This window comes from Salvelinus fontinalis, chromosome 9 (assembly GCF_029448725.1).
Source record: "Salvelinus fontinalis isolate EN_2023a chromosome 9, ASM2944872v1, whole genome shotgun sequence".
Classification (NCBI taxonomy): Eukaryota; Metazoa; Chordata; class Actinopteri; order Salmoniformes; family Salmonidae; genus Salvelinus; species Salvelinus fontinalis.
The window spans coordinates 8,794,460-8,811,382 of NC_074673.1; the positions used below are offsets into that span (position 1 = coordinate 8,794,460).

A 16,923-nucleotide genomic window follows, 5' to 3' on the forward strand; every position below is an offset into this window, starting at 1 on the left:
TGTTATGGAAATATACGTACAGAGAAATGTAATCTATGGAAACTATATAATACAATGCAATTTCAGTAGATAGAGAATGGATGGTGTAATGATTCTAGAATGTAGGAAAATGGCAAAAATGCATTTGCATGGTTTTTCACATTGGTGTTTTTCATGACAAAGTTACTGGTCCTGCCAAGTACTACTTTGATAGGACAAACAGTTTCCTAATGAAATATTTCTAAAATAAAACGAACAAGTATCACAATACATTAACATAATGCTTTTCAATCGTGTCCCATCAATATCCGTTGATGAAGTAGTTTGTCAACTCACTAACACATAGATCAGAATATCCCCAACCTCATATTTAGTTAAATAAATACTGTTTTCACAAAACAAAATTAACATAACAGTACGGTATCAGTTTCACAATAGCTTGCCTTATTTTATTTTTTTTATTAACCCCTTTGTCTTCAGAGGACAAATATGTGTTTTATTTTTTATCTTGCCTTGGCTTATTCGGTCAATAGGTACTGTAGTGTTTGTCTAGCACAGGGGGTTGGTGTCACCTTAATTGGGGAGAACGGGCTCGTGGTAATGGCTGGAAAGGAATAGTGGAATGGTCTGGTTTCCATGCGTTTGATGCCTGTTCATTCACGCCATTCGAGCTATTATTATGAGCCGTCCTCCCCTCAGCAGCCTCCACTGTTAGGTGATGTCCTTAAAAATGGGTTAGGCGGGAAGCCTATTGGGAAGCCATCTTTCCTAAGGAAATAGGAAAATCCGTACTAAAAATACATAATTATGATCATATTAAAAACGGAGGTGGTCCCACTGCAACTGCAGCAGAGAGAGAAGGGGGGAAGCACACCTACAACAAATACAGTACACACACACACAACAGTGCTGCCAGAGGCACTCTCGTGACATTGGCTCTATTTCCTCGCATCCTCTCTCCTCTACTACTTTACAGTCATATTGGAAGAGAATGTCTCAGGTCCCTCCCTAGACCTTCTTCTCCAATGTGTTTTGAGAATGAGGTAAGGAGAGAGGATGCAAGGAATTGAGGAAAGATTAAGTGAAAAACAGTCATTGAGTGATACGTCAGTGCTGTGTATTACTCCGCCTTCAGTGCTGCGTATCACTCCGCTTTCTTCTCTTTCAGCTCTTCTTTTCCTCTCAGTGCCATGCGGACGCTAGTCCAGACCTCCGTGTAAATCAGGGTGCCCAGGAAGACGACGGCAGTGCCCACCCAGTGCCAGGTGGTGAAGGGGTTCTTGAAGTAGAGGATGGAGAAGATGAGGCTGATGAACTTCCTCAGTGTGACCACCAGGGTCACAGTGAGAGAGGCACACTCTGTGGTCAGGATGAACACGCCGCGGATACACACGTATCTGAGGAGAAGGTGAAGGACTGCAAGAGGGTGATGATGATATTTAATAAATGTTCATTAATATAAATGTTATGCTTTTTTTGGGGGGGGGGGCTCTTCTATATCCTTGCATGAGTACTATGTACAGTCATACATGTTTAAGGTGAATGTTCATAGTCTTCTAGTATGCAGAGAGCAATAGTGTGCCGTTCTTACAGCTGTATAAAAACAATCTCTACATTCATCTAATTAGTTTACAGTGCGATGTATTCCCCACCAATTATGCCCATTTGTGTTCAGTGACTACACACAAAGTGTTTCAAGTAAGAGTTACGTGACGTGAGTGAAGCCCTGTGAGGACACTTTTCTGAGGTTTTTGTCCTTAATGTTTTGTTACTGTCGATTATGTTTTGTCTTTAGGTGTACTTTAAAAACAAATAAAACAATTGCAATAATACTGTAACAGAATGACACCGGAGGGGATGGCTGCCGTTTTACAGGCTCCAAACCAACTGTGCCATTTTGTATGTTTTTTCACATTGTTTGTAACTTATTTTGTACATAATCTTGCTGCTACCGCCTCTTATGACCAAAAAGAGCTTCTAGATATCTGAACAGCGATTACTCACCTCGAACTGGACAAAGATATTTTCTTTAATTATTCTGACACGAAGGATATACTGCTTCTCCGAGAGCAGGCACAAATCCTAGATATTCGGGTGAAGAAAAGACGGAAATAGAGGGGGCGGAGATCGCGGTGCCTTGTTAGAATTCGTCGGCGAGTGGGTTATCCACCTCTACCACCCATTCTATTGGCTGACGTGCAATCACTGGAGAATAAACTGGATGATCTCTGTTCAAGACTATCCCACCAACGGGACATTAAAAACTGTAATATCTTATGTTTCACCGAGTCGTGGCTGAACGAAGACACCGATAATATACATTTGGCTGGGTTTTCCTAGCAATGGCAGCACAGAACAGCTACATCTGGTAAGACGAGGGGTGGGGGTGTGTGTCGAATTGTCATTAACAGCTGGTGCACAATGTCTAATATTAAGGAAGTCTCGAGGTATTGCTCGCCTGAGGTAGAGTACCTAATGATAAACTGTAGACCACACTATCTACCAAGAGAGTTTATCTATATTTTTCGTAGCCATCTATTTACCACCACAAACCGATGCTGGCACAAAGACCGCACTCAACGAGCTGTATAAGGCCATAAGCAAACAAGAAAATGCTCATCCTGAAGTGGCGCTCCTAGTAGCTGGGGACTTTAATGAAGGCAAACTTAAATCGGTTTTACATCATTTCTACCAGCATGTCACGTGCAACCAAAGGGCGGGGAAAAACTCTAGACCACCTCTACTCCACACACAGAGACACATACAAAGCTCTCCTTGCCCTCAATTAGGCAAATCTGACCATAATTATATCCTCCTGATTCCTGCTTACAAGCAAAAAATAAGGCAGGAAGTACCCGTGACTGACTCAATACGGAAGTGGTCAGATGATGCGGATCCTACAGGACTGTTTCACTAGCACAGACTGGAATATGTTCCGGGATTCATCCAATGGCATTGAGCAGTATACCACCTCCGTCACCGGCTTCATCAATAAGTGCATCAACGACGTCATCCCCACAGTGACCATACTTACATATCCCAACCAGAGGTTTCAAGTTCCTTGGTGTCCACATCACCAACAAAGGCATGACAACACCTTTTCCCCTCAGGAGACTGAAAAGATTTGGCATGGGTCCCCAGATCCTCAAAAAGTTCTACAGCTGCACCATCGAGAGCATCCTGACAGGTTGCATCACCACTTGGTATGGCAACTGCTTGGAATCCGACCGTAAGGCGCCACAGAAGGTAGTGCGTATGGCCCAGGTCATCACTGGGGCCAAGATTCCTGCAATCCAGGACCTACTGTGTCAGAGGAAGGCCCAACAAATTGTCAAAGAATCCAGTCACCCAAGTCATAGACTGTTCTCTCTGCTACTGCACGGCAAGTGGTACTAGAGCAGCAAGTCTAGGTCCAAAAGGCTCCAAAGCCATAAGACTGCTGAACAACTAATCAAATGGCCACCCGGACTATTTACATCGATCCCCCCCCCCCCCCCCCACACCTCCTCCTTTGATTTGACATTGCTGGTACTCGCTGTTAATCATCTACGCATAGTCACTTTACCTCTACCAAAATGTTCAAATTACCTCGACTAACCTGTACCCCCTGTACAAAGCCTCGTTATTGTTACTTTGTGTTACTTTTCACATGTGACAAATACAATTTGATCAAGGATACTGTGTGATTACGTTAATCAGCAGGTAGAGCCACATCACTGGAACAGCCTGGCCAATCACAGGAACCTCTACAGGAGCTGGAAGACAAATTACATTTAGGCTACAGCACAACAAGAGGACAACAAGAAGACAACAGGACAAGAACTCAAAATAATATTACAAGAAAGACTCCAACAGACATAATGTCATGTTTTGTCATTTGATTATCATGTCTTGTCCCTGTGCTTCCCTTCCATTTGTCTCCCTCTGCTGGTCTTAGTAGGTTCTTTCCCTCTTTCTATTCCTCTCTCTTCCCCTCCCTCTCTTCCTCTCTCGCTCTCTCTCTATCGTTCCGTTCCTGCTCCCAGCTGTTCCTCATTTTCCTAACTACCTCATTTAATCTTTCACACCTGTCCCCTATTTTGCCCTCTGATTAGAGTTCCTATTTCTCCCTCTGTTTTCCGCTTCTGTCCTTGTCGGATCTTTGTTTGAGGTTTGCTGTTCTGTGTCCTGGTTCCGCCCTGTCGTGTTTTTGCCTTCAACAGATGCTGCGTGTGAGCAGGTGTCATCTAAGATATATCCTGGAGTACCGTTTTGTTTAAGACTGGAATAAAGACTCTGTTTTTGTTAAGTCGCTTTTGGGTCCTCATTCACCAGCATAACAGAAAGATCCGACCACAATGGACCCAGCGACTACGGATTCTCGCAACACTGCCATCGAGATCCAGGGAGCAATGCTCGGCAGACACGAGCAGGAATTGTCTGCTGCTCGTCATGCCGTTGAGACCCTGGCCGCTCAGGTTTCCAACCTCTCAGGACAGTTTCAGAGTCTTCGTCTCGTGCCACCTGTTACTTCCTGGTCTTCCGAGTCTTCGGAACCTAGGGTTAATAACCCACCATGTTACTCTGGGCAACCCACTGAGTGCCGCTCCTTTCTCACCCAGTGTGATATTGTGTTTTCTCTCCAGCCCAACACATACTCACGAGAGAGAGCTCGGATCGCCTACGTCATATCACTCCTTACTGGTCGGGCTCGGGAGTGGGGCACAGCTATCTGGGAGGCAAGGGCTGAGTGTACTAACGAATATCAGAACTTTAAAGAGGAGATGATACGGGTTTTTGATCGTTCAGTTTTTGGGAAGGAGGCTTCCAGGGTCCTGGCTTCCCTATGTCAAGGTGATCGATCCATAACGGATTACTCTATAGAGTTTCGCACTCTTGCTGCATCCAGTGACTGGAACGAGCCGGCGTTGCTCGCTCGTTTTCTGGAGGGACTTCACGCTGAGGTTAAGGATGAGATTCTCTCTCGGGAGGTTCCTTCCAGCGTGGACTCTTTGATTGCACTCGCCATCCGCATAGAACGACGGGTAGATCTTCGTCACCGAGCTCGTGGAGGAGAGCTCGCGTTAACGGTGTTTCCCCTCTCCGCATCTCAACCATCTTCTCCCATCAGCTCAGAGACTGAGCCCATGCAGCTGGGAGGTATTCGCATCTCGACTAAGGAGAGGGAACGGAGAATCACCAACCGCCTTTGTCTCTATTGCGGTTCTGCTGGACATTTTGTCATGTCATGTCCAGTAAAAGCCAGAGCTCATCAGTAAGCGGAGGGCTACTGGTGAGCGCTACTACTCAGGTCTCTCCATCAAGATCCTGTACTACCTTGTCGGTCCATCTACGCTGGACCGGTTCGGCTGCTTCCTGCAGTGCCTTGATAGACTCTGGGGCTGAGGGTTGTTTTATGGACGAAGCATGGGCTCGGAAACATGACATTCCTCTCAGACAGTTAGGGAGGCCCACGCCCATGTTCGCCTTAGATGGTAGTTCTCTCCCCAGTATCAGATGTGAGACACTACCTTTAACCCTCACAGTATCTGGTAACCACAGTGAGACCATTTCCTTTTTGATTTTTCGTTCACCTTTTACACCTGTTGTTTTGGGTCATCCCTGGCTAGTATGTCATAATCCTTCTATTAATTGGTCTAGTAATTCTATCCTATCCTGGAACGTTTCTTGTCATGTGAAGTGTTTAATGTCTGCTATCCCTCCTGTTTCTTGTGTCCCCTCTACTCAGGAGGAACCTGGGGATTTGACAGGAGTGCCGGAGGAATATCATGATCTACGCACGGTCTTCAGTCGGTCCAGAGCCAACTCTCTTCCTCCTCACCGGTCGTATGATTGTTGTATTGATCTCCTTCCGGGGACCACTCCCCCTCGGGGTAGACTATACTCTCTGTCGGCTCCCGAACGTAAGGCTCTCGAGGATTATCTGTCTGTTTCTCTCGACGCCGGTACCGTGGTGCCTTCTTCCTCTCCCGCCGGAGCGGGGTTTTTCTTTGTTAAGAAGAAGGACGGTACTCTGCGCCCCTGCGTGGATTATCGAGGGCTGAATGACATAACGGTTAAGAATCGTTATCCGCTTCCCCTTATGTCGTCAGCCTTTGAGATGCTGCAGGGAGCCAGGTTCTTTACTAAGTTGGACCTTCGTAACGCTTACCATCTCGTACGCATCAGAGAGGGGGACGAGTGGAAAACGGCGTTTAACACTCCGTTAGGGCATTTTGAATACCGGGTTCTGCCGTTCGGTCTCTCTAATGCTCCAGCTGTCTTTCAGGCATTAGTTAATGATGTACTGAGAGACATGCTGAACATCTTTGTTTTCGTTTACCTTGACGATATCCTGATTTTTTCATCGTCACTCGAGATTCATGTTCAGCACGTTCGACGTGTACTCCAGCGCCTTTTAGAGAATTGTCTCTACGTGAAGGCTGAGAAGTGCGCCTTTCATGTCTCCTCTGTCACTTTTCTTGGTTCTGTCATTTCCGCTGAAGGCATTCAGATGGATCCCGCTAAGGTCCAGGCTGTCAGCGATTGGCCCGTTCCTAAGTCACGTGTCGAGTTGCAGCGTTTTCTCGGTTTCGCTAATTTCTATCGGCGTTTCATTCGTAATTTCGGTCAAGTGGCTGCCCCTCTCACAGCTCTGACTTCTGTCAAGACTTGCTTTAAGTGGTCCGGTTCCGCCCAGGGAGCTTTTGATCTCCTCAAGAAGCGTTTTACATCCGCTCCTATCCTTGTTACTCCTGACGTCACTAAACAATTTATTGTCGAGGTTGACGCTTCAGAGGTGGGCGTGGGAGCCATTCTGTCCCAGCGCTTCCAGTCTGACGATAAGGTTCATCCTTGCGCTTACTTTTCTCATCGCCTGTCGCCATCGGAACGCAACTATGATGTGGGTAACCGCGAACTGCTCGCTATCCGCTTAGCCATAGGCGAATGGCGACAGTGGTTGGAGGGGGCGACCGTTCCTTTTGTCGTTTGGACTGACCATAAGAACCTTGAGTACATCCGTTCTGCCAAACGACTTAATGCACGTCAAGCTCGTTGGGCGTTGTTTTTCGCTCGTTTTGAGTTCGTGATTTCCTATCGCCCGGGAAATAAGAACACCAAGCCTGATGCCTTATCCCGTCTCTTTAGTTCTTCTGTGGTATCTACCGACCCCGAGGGGATTCTCCCTGAAGGGCGTGTTGTCGGGTTGACTGTCTGGGGAATTGAGAGACAGGTAAAGCAAGCGCTCACTCACACTGCGTCGCCGCGCGCTTGTCCTAGTAACCTTCTGTTTGTTCCTGTCTCTACTCGTCTGGCTGTTCTTCAGTGGGCTCATTCTGCCAAGTTAGCTGGCCACCCCGGTGTTCGGGGTACGCTTGCTTCTATTCGCCAGCGGTTTTGGTGGCCTACTCAGGAGCGGGACACGCGTCGTTTCGTGGCTGCTTGTTCGGACTGCGCGCAGACTAAGTCAGGTAACTCTCCTCCTGCCGGTCGTCTCAGACCGCTTCCCATTCCTTCTCGACCATGGTCTCACATCGCCTTAGACTTTATTACCGGTCTGCCTTCGTCTGCGGGGAAGACTGTGATTCTTACGGTTATCGATAGGTTCTCTAAGGCGGCACATTTCATTCCCCTCGCTAAGCTTCCTTCCGCTAAGGAGACGGCACAAATCATCATTGAGAATGTGTTCAGAATTCATGGCCTCCCGTTAGACGCCGTTTCAGACAGAGGTCCGCAATTCACGTCACAGTTTTGGAGGGAGTTCTGTCGTTTGATCGGTGCTTCCGTCAGTCTCTCTTCCGGGTTTCATCCCCAGTCTAACGGTCAAGCAGAAAGGGCCAATCAGTCGATTGGTCGCATTTTACGCAGCCTTTCGTTTCGAAACCCTGCGTCTTGGGCAGAACAGCTCCCCTGGGCTGAGTATGCTCACAACTCGCTTCCTTCGTCTGCTACCGGGCTATCTCCGTTTCAGAGTAGTCTTGGTTACCAGCCTCCTCTGTTCTCGTCCCAGCTCGCCGAGTCCAGCGTTCCCTCCGCTCAGGCTTTTGTCCAACGTTGTGAGCGCACTTGGAGGAGGGTCAGGTCTGCACTTTGCCGTTACAGGGCGCAGACTGTGAGAGCCGCCAATAAACGTAGGATTAAGAGTCCTAGGTATTGTCGCGGTCAGAGAGTGTGGCTTTCCACTCGTAACCTTCCCCTTACGACAGCTTCTCGCAAGTTGACTCCGCGGTTCATTGGTCCGTTCCGTGTCTCTCAGGTCGTCAATCCTGTCGCTGTGCGACTGCTTCTTCCGCGACATCTTCGTCGCGTCCACCCTGTCTTCCATGTCTCTTGTGTCAAGCCTTTTCTTCGCGCTCCCGTTCGTCTTCCCTCCCCCCCTCCCGTCCTTGTCGAGGGCGCACCTATTTACAAGGTACGGAAGATCATGGACATGCGTTCTCGGGGACGTGGTCACCAGTACTTAGTGGATTGGGAGGGTTACGGTCCTGAGGAGAGGAGTTGGGTTCCATCTCGGGACGTTCTGGACCGTTCGTTGATTGATGATTTCCTCCGTTGCCGCCAGGGTTCCTCCTCGAGTGCGCCAGGAGGCGCTCGGTGAGTGGGGGGGTACTGTCATGTTTTGTCATTTGATTATCATGTCTTGTCCCTGTGCTTCCCTTCCATTTGTCTCCCTCTGCTGGTCTTAGTAGGTTCTTTCCCTCTTTTTATTCCTCTCTCTTCCCCTCCCTCTCTTCCTCTCTCGCTCTCTCTCTATCGTTCCGTTCCTGCTCCCAGCTGTTCCTCATTTTCCTAACTACCTCATTTAATCTTTCACACCTGTCCCCTATTTTGCCCTCTGATTAGAGTTCCTATTTCTCCCTCTGTTTTCCGCTTCTGTCCTTGTCGGATCTTTGTTTGAGGTTTGCTGTTCTGTGTCCTGGTTCCGCCCTGTCGTGTTTTTGCCTTCAACAGATGCTGCGTGTGAGCAGGTGTCATCTAAGATATATCCTGGAGTACCGTTTTGTTTAAGACTGGAATAAAGACTCTGTTTTTGTTAAGTCGCTTTTGGGTCCTCATTCACCAGCATAACACATAACATGTAAAGTCACTTCTTTACTATCATATATATATATATACACACACACACATACACACAGTCGTGGCCAAAAGTTTTGAGAATTTCACATATATAAATTTTCACCAAGTCTGGTACCTCAGTTTGTATGATGGCAATTTGCATATACTCCAGAATGTTATGAAGAGTGATCAGATGAATTGCAATTAATTGCAAAGTCCCTCTTTGCCATGCAAATGAACTGACTCCCCCAAAAACATTTCCACTGCATTTCAGCCCTGCCACAAAAGGACCAGCTGACATCATGTCAGTGATTCTCTCGTTAACACAGGTGTGAGTGTTGACGAGGACAAGGCTGGAGATCACTCTGTCATGCTGTTTGAGTTCGAAAAACAGTCTGGAAGCTTCAAAAGGAGGGTGGTCCTTGGAATCATTGTTCTTCCTCTGTCAACCATGGTTACCTTCAAGGAAACACGTGCCGTCATCATTGCTTTGCACAAAAAAAGGCTTCACAGGCAAGGATATTGCTACCAGCAAGATTGCACCTAAATCAACCATTTATCGGATCATCAAGAACTTCAAGGAGAGCGGTTCAATTGTTGTGAAAAAGGCTTCATGGCGCCCATGGAAGTCCAGCAAGCGCCAGGACCGTCTCCTAAAGTTGATTCAGCTGCGGGATTGGGGCACCACCAGTACAGAGCTTGCTCAGGAATGGCAGCAGGCAGGTGTGAGCGCATCTGCACGCACAGTGAGGCGAAGACTTTTGGAGGATGGCCTAGTGTCAAGAAGGGCAGCAAAGAAGCCACTTCTCTCCAGGAAAAACATCAGGGACAGACTGATATTCTGCAAAAGATACAGGGATTGGACTGCTGAGGACTGGGATAAAGTCATTTTCTCTAAATCCCCTTTCCGATTGTTTGGGGCATCCGGAAAAAAGCTTGTCCGGAGAAGACAAGGTGAGCGCTACCATCAGTCCTGTGTCATGCCAACAGTAAAGCATCCTGAGACCATTCATGTGTGGGGTTGCTTCTCAGCCAAGGGAGTGGGCTCACTCACAATTTTGCCTAAGAACACAGCCATGAATAAAGAATGGTACCAACACATCCTCCGAGAGCAACTTCTCCCAACCATTCAGGAAAAGTTTGGTGATGAACAATGCCTTTTCCAGCATGATGGAGCACCTTGCCATAAGGCAAAGTGATAACTAAGTGGCTCGGGGAACAAAAGATCGATATTTTGGGTCCATGGCCAGGAAACTCCCTAGACCTTAATCCCATTGAGAACTTGTGGTTAATCCTCAAGAGGCGGGCGGACAAACAAAACCCCACAAATTCTGACAAACTCCAAGCAAGAATGGGCTGCCATAAGTCAGGATGTGGCCCAGAAGTTAATTGACAGCATGCCAGGGCGGATTGCAGAGGTCTTGAAAAAGAAGGGTCAACACTGCAAATATTGACTCTTTGCATCAACTTCATGTAATTGTCAATAAAATCCTTTGACACTTATGAAATACTTGTAATTATACTTCAGTATTCCATATTAATATCTGACAAAAATATCTAAAGACACTGAAGCAGCAAACTTTGTGGAAATTCATATTTGTGTCGTTCTCAAAACTTTTGGCCACGACTGTATATAAAAAACATAGACACAGAACCAGTCAAAAGTTTGGACACACCTACTCATTCAAGGTTTTTTCTTTATTTGTACTATTCTCTACATTGTAGAATAATAGTGAAGACATATGAAATAACACATATGGAATCATGTAGTAACCAAAAGTGTTAAACAAATCAAAATATATTTTATATTTGAGATTCTTTAAAGTAGCCACCCTTTGCCTTGATGACAGCTTTGCACACTCTTGGCATTCTCTCAACCAGCTTCACCTGGAATGCTTTTCCAACAGTCTTGAAGGAGTTCCCACATATGCTGAGCACTTGTTGGCTGCTTTGTTTTAACAAAGCCTGTTGATCAGGCTGTTGACTGTGGCCTGTGGAATGTTGTCCCACTCCTCTTCAATGGCCGTGCGAAGTTGCTGGATATTGGCGGGAACTGGAATACGCTGTCGTACTACTTTGAAGAATCTAAAATATATTTAGATTTGTTTAACAGTTCTTTGGTTACTACATGATTCCATATGTGTTATTCCATAGTTTTGATGTCTTCACTACTATTCTACAATGTAGAAAATAGTACAAATAAAGAAAGACCCTTGAAAATAATAGGTGTGTGTGTCCAAACTTTTGACTGGTACTGTACACACACACACAGAACAAAATATAAACGCAACATGTAACAATTTCAACGGTTTTACTGAGTTACAGTTCATATAAGGAAATCAGTCAATTGAAATAAATTCATTAGGCCCTAATCTATGGATTTCACATGACTGGGAATACAGATATGCATCTGTTGGTCACAGATACCTTAAAAAATAGGTAGGGGCGTTGATCAGAAAACCAGTCAGTATCTGATGGGACCACCATTCATTTGCCTCATGCAGCGCGATACATCTCCTTCGCATATTGTTGATCAGGCTGTTGACTGTGGCCTGTGGAATGTTGTCCCACTCCTCTTCAATGGCCGTGCGAAGTTGCTGGATATTGGTGGGAACTGGAATACGCTGTCGTATACGTCGATCTAGAGCATCCCAAACATGCTAAATGGGTGACATGTTTGGTGAGTATGCAGGCCATGGAAGAACTGGGACATTTTCTACTTCCAGGAATTGTTTACAGATCCTTGCGACATGGGGCTGTGGATTATCATGCTGAAACATGAGGTGACGGCCACGGATGAATGGCACGACAATGTGCTTTAGGATCTCGTCACGATATCTCTGTACATTCAAATTGCCATAGATTAAATGCAATTATGTTCATTGTCCGTAGCTTATGCCTGCTCAAACCATAACCCCACCATGGAGCAAACAGCTCGCCCACATGACGCCATACATGCTGTCTGTCATCTTCCCGGTACAGTTGAAACTGGGATTCATCCTTGAAGAGCACACTTCTCCAGCGTGCCAGTGTCCATTGAAGGTGAGCATTTGCCCACTGAAGTCGAACTGCAGTCCGGTCAAGACCCTGGTGAGGACGACGAGCACGCAGATGAGTTTCCCTGAGATGGTTTCTGACAGTTTATTGAGAAATTCTTCAATTGTACAAACCCACAGTTTCATCAGCTGTCCAGGTGATCCCGCAGGTGAAGAAGCCGGATGTGGATAGTCCTAGACTGGTGTGGCTAAACGTGGTCTGCGGTTGTGAGGCCGGTTGGACATACTGCCAAATTCTCTTAAAGGACATTGGAGGCCGCTTATGATAGAGAAAGGAACATTAAATGATCTGGCACCAGCTCTGTTGGACATTCCTTTTATTGTCCCCAGCACAAGGTGCACCTGTGTAATGATCAGTCTGTTTAATCAGCTTCTTGATATGCCACACCAGTCAGGTGGATGGACTATCTTGGCAAAAGAGAAATGCTCACTAAGAGGGATGTAAACAACTCCGTGCAGAAAATTTGAGCAAAATACATTTTTTGTGCGTTTGTAAAATTTCTGGAATCTTTTATTTCAGCTCATAAAACATTGGACCAACACTTTACAAGTTGCATTAATATTTTTGATCAGTGTAGATTCAACAAAGCATAAATGACTTCAGTCAGCAAAGACAACAACAACAAACTTAACCTTAGATTGAGGTTTGAAGTCCTTTTACTACACTGAATGAGGATTCGAGTTGTAAATTCGAAAGTTAACAGATTTTTTCCAGGTTGTTCAGAAATCCCAGAGGTTTTTTGGAACCATGAAGAAATAAGCAGGAAGAGAATCCTCCAACTGGGCTAAAAAAAATGTTTTTAAAACTTGGGAACTGTCACGCTCGTGGGAAGAAGACCAAGGTGCAGCGTGGTACGTGTTCATGCTTCTTTATTAAAAAAAACAAACACCAAACAAAACAACACCGAACGTAACGTCTTGAAGGCTCACCAGAGCTAACAAAAACAACACCCCACAACCTAAAGTGGCAAAACAGGCTGCCTAAGTATGATTCCCAATCAGAGACAACAATAGACAGCTGTCCCTGATTGAGAACCATACCCGGCCAAAACCTAGAATCACAAATCATAGAAATAAAGAACATAGAATGCCCACCCCAAATCACACCCTGACCAAACCAAATAGAGACATAAAAAGGCTCTCTAAGGTCAGGGCATGACAGGAACTTTGCAACTCTACTCAATGAGGTTACTTTGACATGTTTCATTCAAATATTTGACTGTGTTTTAACTCACTGCTTTGACTGAAGAGGACACAGTGGTTGTAGATATCTGAGAACAGAAGCAGGAACCCAGGAAGAGGCAAGCAGTGCTGAGATGGCAACAACAAAACATATTACAATGTCAGAGATTATGGGTACATTTCCCAGACATAGATGAAGCCTAGTCCTAAACTAGAAAACATCCTCAATTGAGAATCTCCATTGAAATGTTTTTTTTGGTCCAGGACTAAACTTAATCTGCGTCAAGGAAACTAAATGTGCAGAGAAGAGACATACATTCATAGAGGTACAGTACAAATCAAGCAATGCACACAAAACACTGACAATTCAGCAACTCTGTTTGCAGCAAATGTTAAGGATTAGGCTTTGTACTATTGTATGGTGGAGCACTATGTTTGGTGAGAGAAGCAAAGCTTTTTATCGCCCTTGCCAGGGGATACACGACAATCACTTTTGTTAGTTACTTTGCTTGAAGAAGTGTACGGCATCGGTCAGGTATGAAATGCATTGCATACAGGAGTTTGGGGTTGACACTAGGGCTGTGATGATACCACTACTGCGATATTTTTTCCAAGGCAAAAAATGAAAACACAAAGCAGACAAAACTCTTGGTCCTTTTTTTAAACCTGCTGTATGTAAAATATTGTGTGCTATAGCTTGATAAAATAAATAAATGTGACTCTGGATGACAACATTAGGGATAATTTCCACTTTGTGTTCTGTTTGCTTGCCACGTTACTAAAGAGTATCGCGTTGATAGTATCGTCTAAGCCCTGGTTGACACTCACATTGTAGAAGAGAGCCTCCTTGGAGTGTTTGCCATACTGCTTGTACAGGGTCTCCTGGAAAATGCCCATTCTCGCAGACATGAGCAGAGCAAAGGTCAACATGGCGATCCCTAGAATAACAACAAAGCTAGGTCAGAAAATGAAGTGGATCATGGTTGAGATACTGATCTCTCTCACACACACACACACACACACACACACACACACACACACACACACACACACACACACACACACACACACACACACACACACACACACACACACACACACACACACACACACACACACACACACACACACACAGAGAGAATCAGGCTGGGGCTGAGTGAGTTCCATTTCTTTTCAAACACTGAAGGAAGTTTGTTTTGTTTAGCTTGACTCCCCAGATTCAGATGAACTTGTGGATACCACATTATATCTGCGCCCTGTATGAAGGAAGTTAGAGGTAGTTTCACGAACCAATGCTTATCAAGCGTTAGCACAATGCCTGGAAGTCTTTGGGATCAGCTAGTATGTAAACATTAAATAGGGAATTGGATAGGTAATGCACCAGGGGTGGAATTCTGAGTTGAGATCTGCAGGCGTAAATAGAATTTATGCAAATCAAGTCATTTCCCATTGACATGAATTTGTGGTTTATTTATGTGATTGTTAGAGTTGTGCATGCGTATCTCAAGCATTTTTCCGCCCGAGTGTCGCAGCGGTCTAAGGCACTGCATCGCAGTGCAAGAGGCATCACTACAGTCCCCAGGGTCGAATCCAGGCTGATTGGGAGTCCCATTGGGCGGCGCACAATTGGCCCAGCATCGTCCGGGTTTGGCTGGGGTCGGCTGTCATTGTAAATAAGAATTTGTTCTTAACTGACTTGCCTGGTTAAATAAAGGTTAAATAAAAAATTAAAACTGTCAACTGAAACAATAAGTGGCCAGTTCTCGGTTAAAATGTAGTCAGTCCCAACTTGTCTGGGCTCAGGTAACGATCTCAATATCAAAAATGCAAGTCAACAAAGACTTCTGGCTGAGTGGGAGTGATGACTCACTCAAATCAATCCTGTACACACCCAACAGTCCATGGCAAACTTACCTAGCAGCCAGTGTAGGAAGGCATAAACATCTTGCTCCTCTGAGCCCTCGGCCCCTGTGTTCTGCACAAGGAAAAACAGAGGTCACTAAATAGCACAGCGTAACGTATTATGTTGTTCTGTGTTGAGTTAAAGATCTCACTGTACACTATGAACATGTACTGTAGGTGTGTAACAAAGTGTTGCAACTGTGTAACAATGTTATTAACAACTCTGCTACAACACAACTGCGAAGCTGCAACCCACAATGCACTTTATATGGAAGAAAAGTGTGTGGTTGAACAGAAACATGTTAATGAGGACCTCACCACTTGTCTGGCCGACATAATGGTGCATATGAAGATACCCAGAGACACCATCGCTATGGAGAGATATTTACTCATTGAATACCTGCAGGGGAAAGATGCAGTACCTGGTTTTAGAACCTTCCTATCAGAGTTTGGATAACCAAATAAGCTATAAGATCTATAAAAATATAGTTAAGCTCATAAGATCACAATTATAAACAGCAGTCTGAGCATGCAAAAGATATTAGGCAGGGATGTATACCTTTTCTTCAGAATTATTATACCCAGGATCATATTAGCTATTAATGATCCCTGTGGAGATATAACACACAAAGCACACGCTTAGTCAACCAATAAGAGATTTTAGATGGTAATAGGTGGTATGAGGCATCAGACATTGAGTTAAAGTTAGGCTATAAGGAAATTGATTTGGACTAAGGAAATTGATATACTTACAGATCTGAAGATCATGTGCAGAGGCATAGCGATATTGAAGTTGAGGGCATAGTTGTTGATCACACTGACAGTGAAGAACATGGTCACCATGATCACATAGTTGCTATAAAGAAGAAATAAACACAAAGTTTGAATGAAAACTGTGCTTCTCATCTCATTCTTAATAGACATACAGACGGACCGACACGCAGACAGACAAGCACACAACAAAACGATAACTAGACATACAGACGTTTGGCTACCTCATTGGAATAGCTGGTTTCTTTCTTCCAAAGTTCGTCTCGAAGATGAACCCCTCCAATGCAATGAAGGCAAATTGAGCAAAGGTCACAATGTTGCCACATCCTGGAAACGTTCTGGGAGTAGGCAGAATGCATTAAAAGTGTGCATGAATAGTATACATTAGTAGGTAATATGCTAGCCTACATAATATAATATTGTAATGTAAGCGAAACATCATCTTAGCTATACAGCCAAAGAATGCAGAAATACTGGAAAGATTTAACCTAATTTAACCATGGAAGCTAGTAGCCTAGTCTAGCGCAGTCAATAGTTCATTCGTTCAGTTAATAACTGACCTTACAAGTAGTTCCAGAAACACAACATTGCTGCAGCACCCAACAAAAACAAGAAGTACTGCAAAAATGGTGTTCATGTTTGCAGTTATCGGTAAAAACTTTGTCGAAAATTATATACGTTACTTGTTCAAGAGTATTTCTAACGAGGACATTGTGTAAACACAGGTTTCTGCCCGAGATAAAGCTAGATAAATAAATTGGTACGCATGGGTATTGTAGTTTTCACACGGATAACCACATTTCCCATAAAGATAGTCTTGTTCAAAGAAATCTGAACTGCAGAGAGCCTTGATAGAAAGAACATCCAAGTGGTAGTAGCTTAAATATTTACAAATAGATCCCCATTTTCTACAACGAGGAACAACAAAATTGCATCTACGCAGCACTGCGGATAACTGATTCCTGCGAACGTATCATTTGAGCGTACGTACGTGTTC

The 16,923-nt window shown here is 44.9% G+C and overlaps 1 protein-coding gene across 1 annotated transcript; it reads right to left on the bottom strand.

Moving 5' to 3' along the window:
• Nucleotides 1–402: 402 nt before the first annotated feature.
• On the bottom strand, nucleotides 403–16,868 carry LOC129862013 (UDP-xylose and UDP-N-acetylglucosamine transporter). The gene is made up of 10 exons (XM_055933293.1): nucleotides 16,487–16,868; nucleotides 16,151–16,264; nucleotides 15,909–16,011; nucleotides 15,715–15,764; nucleotides 15,474–15,555; nucleotides 15,168–15,228; nucleotides 14,082–14,191; nucleotides 13,307–13,382; nucleotides 3,659–3,734; nucleotides 403–1,376 (listed from the first exon to the last, which is right to left on the bottom strand). The coding sequence occupies exons 1-10, from the start codon at nucleotides 16,561–16,563 to the stop codon at nucleotides 1,124–1,126; spliced, it is 1,002 nt and encodes a 333-aa protein (XP_055789268.1). The 5' UTR covers nucleotides 16,564–16,868; the 3' UTR covers nucleotides 403–1,123.
• Between the last annotated feature and the right edge of the window lie 55 nt (nucleotides 16,869–16,923).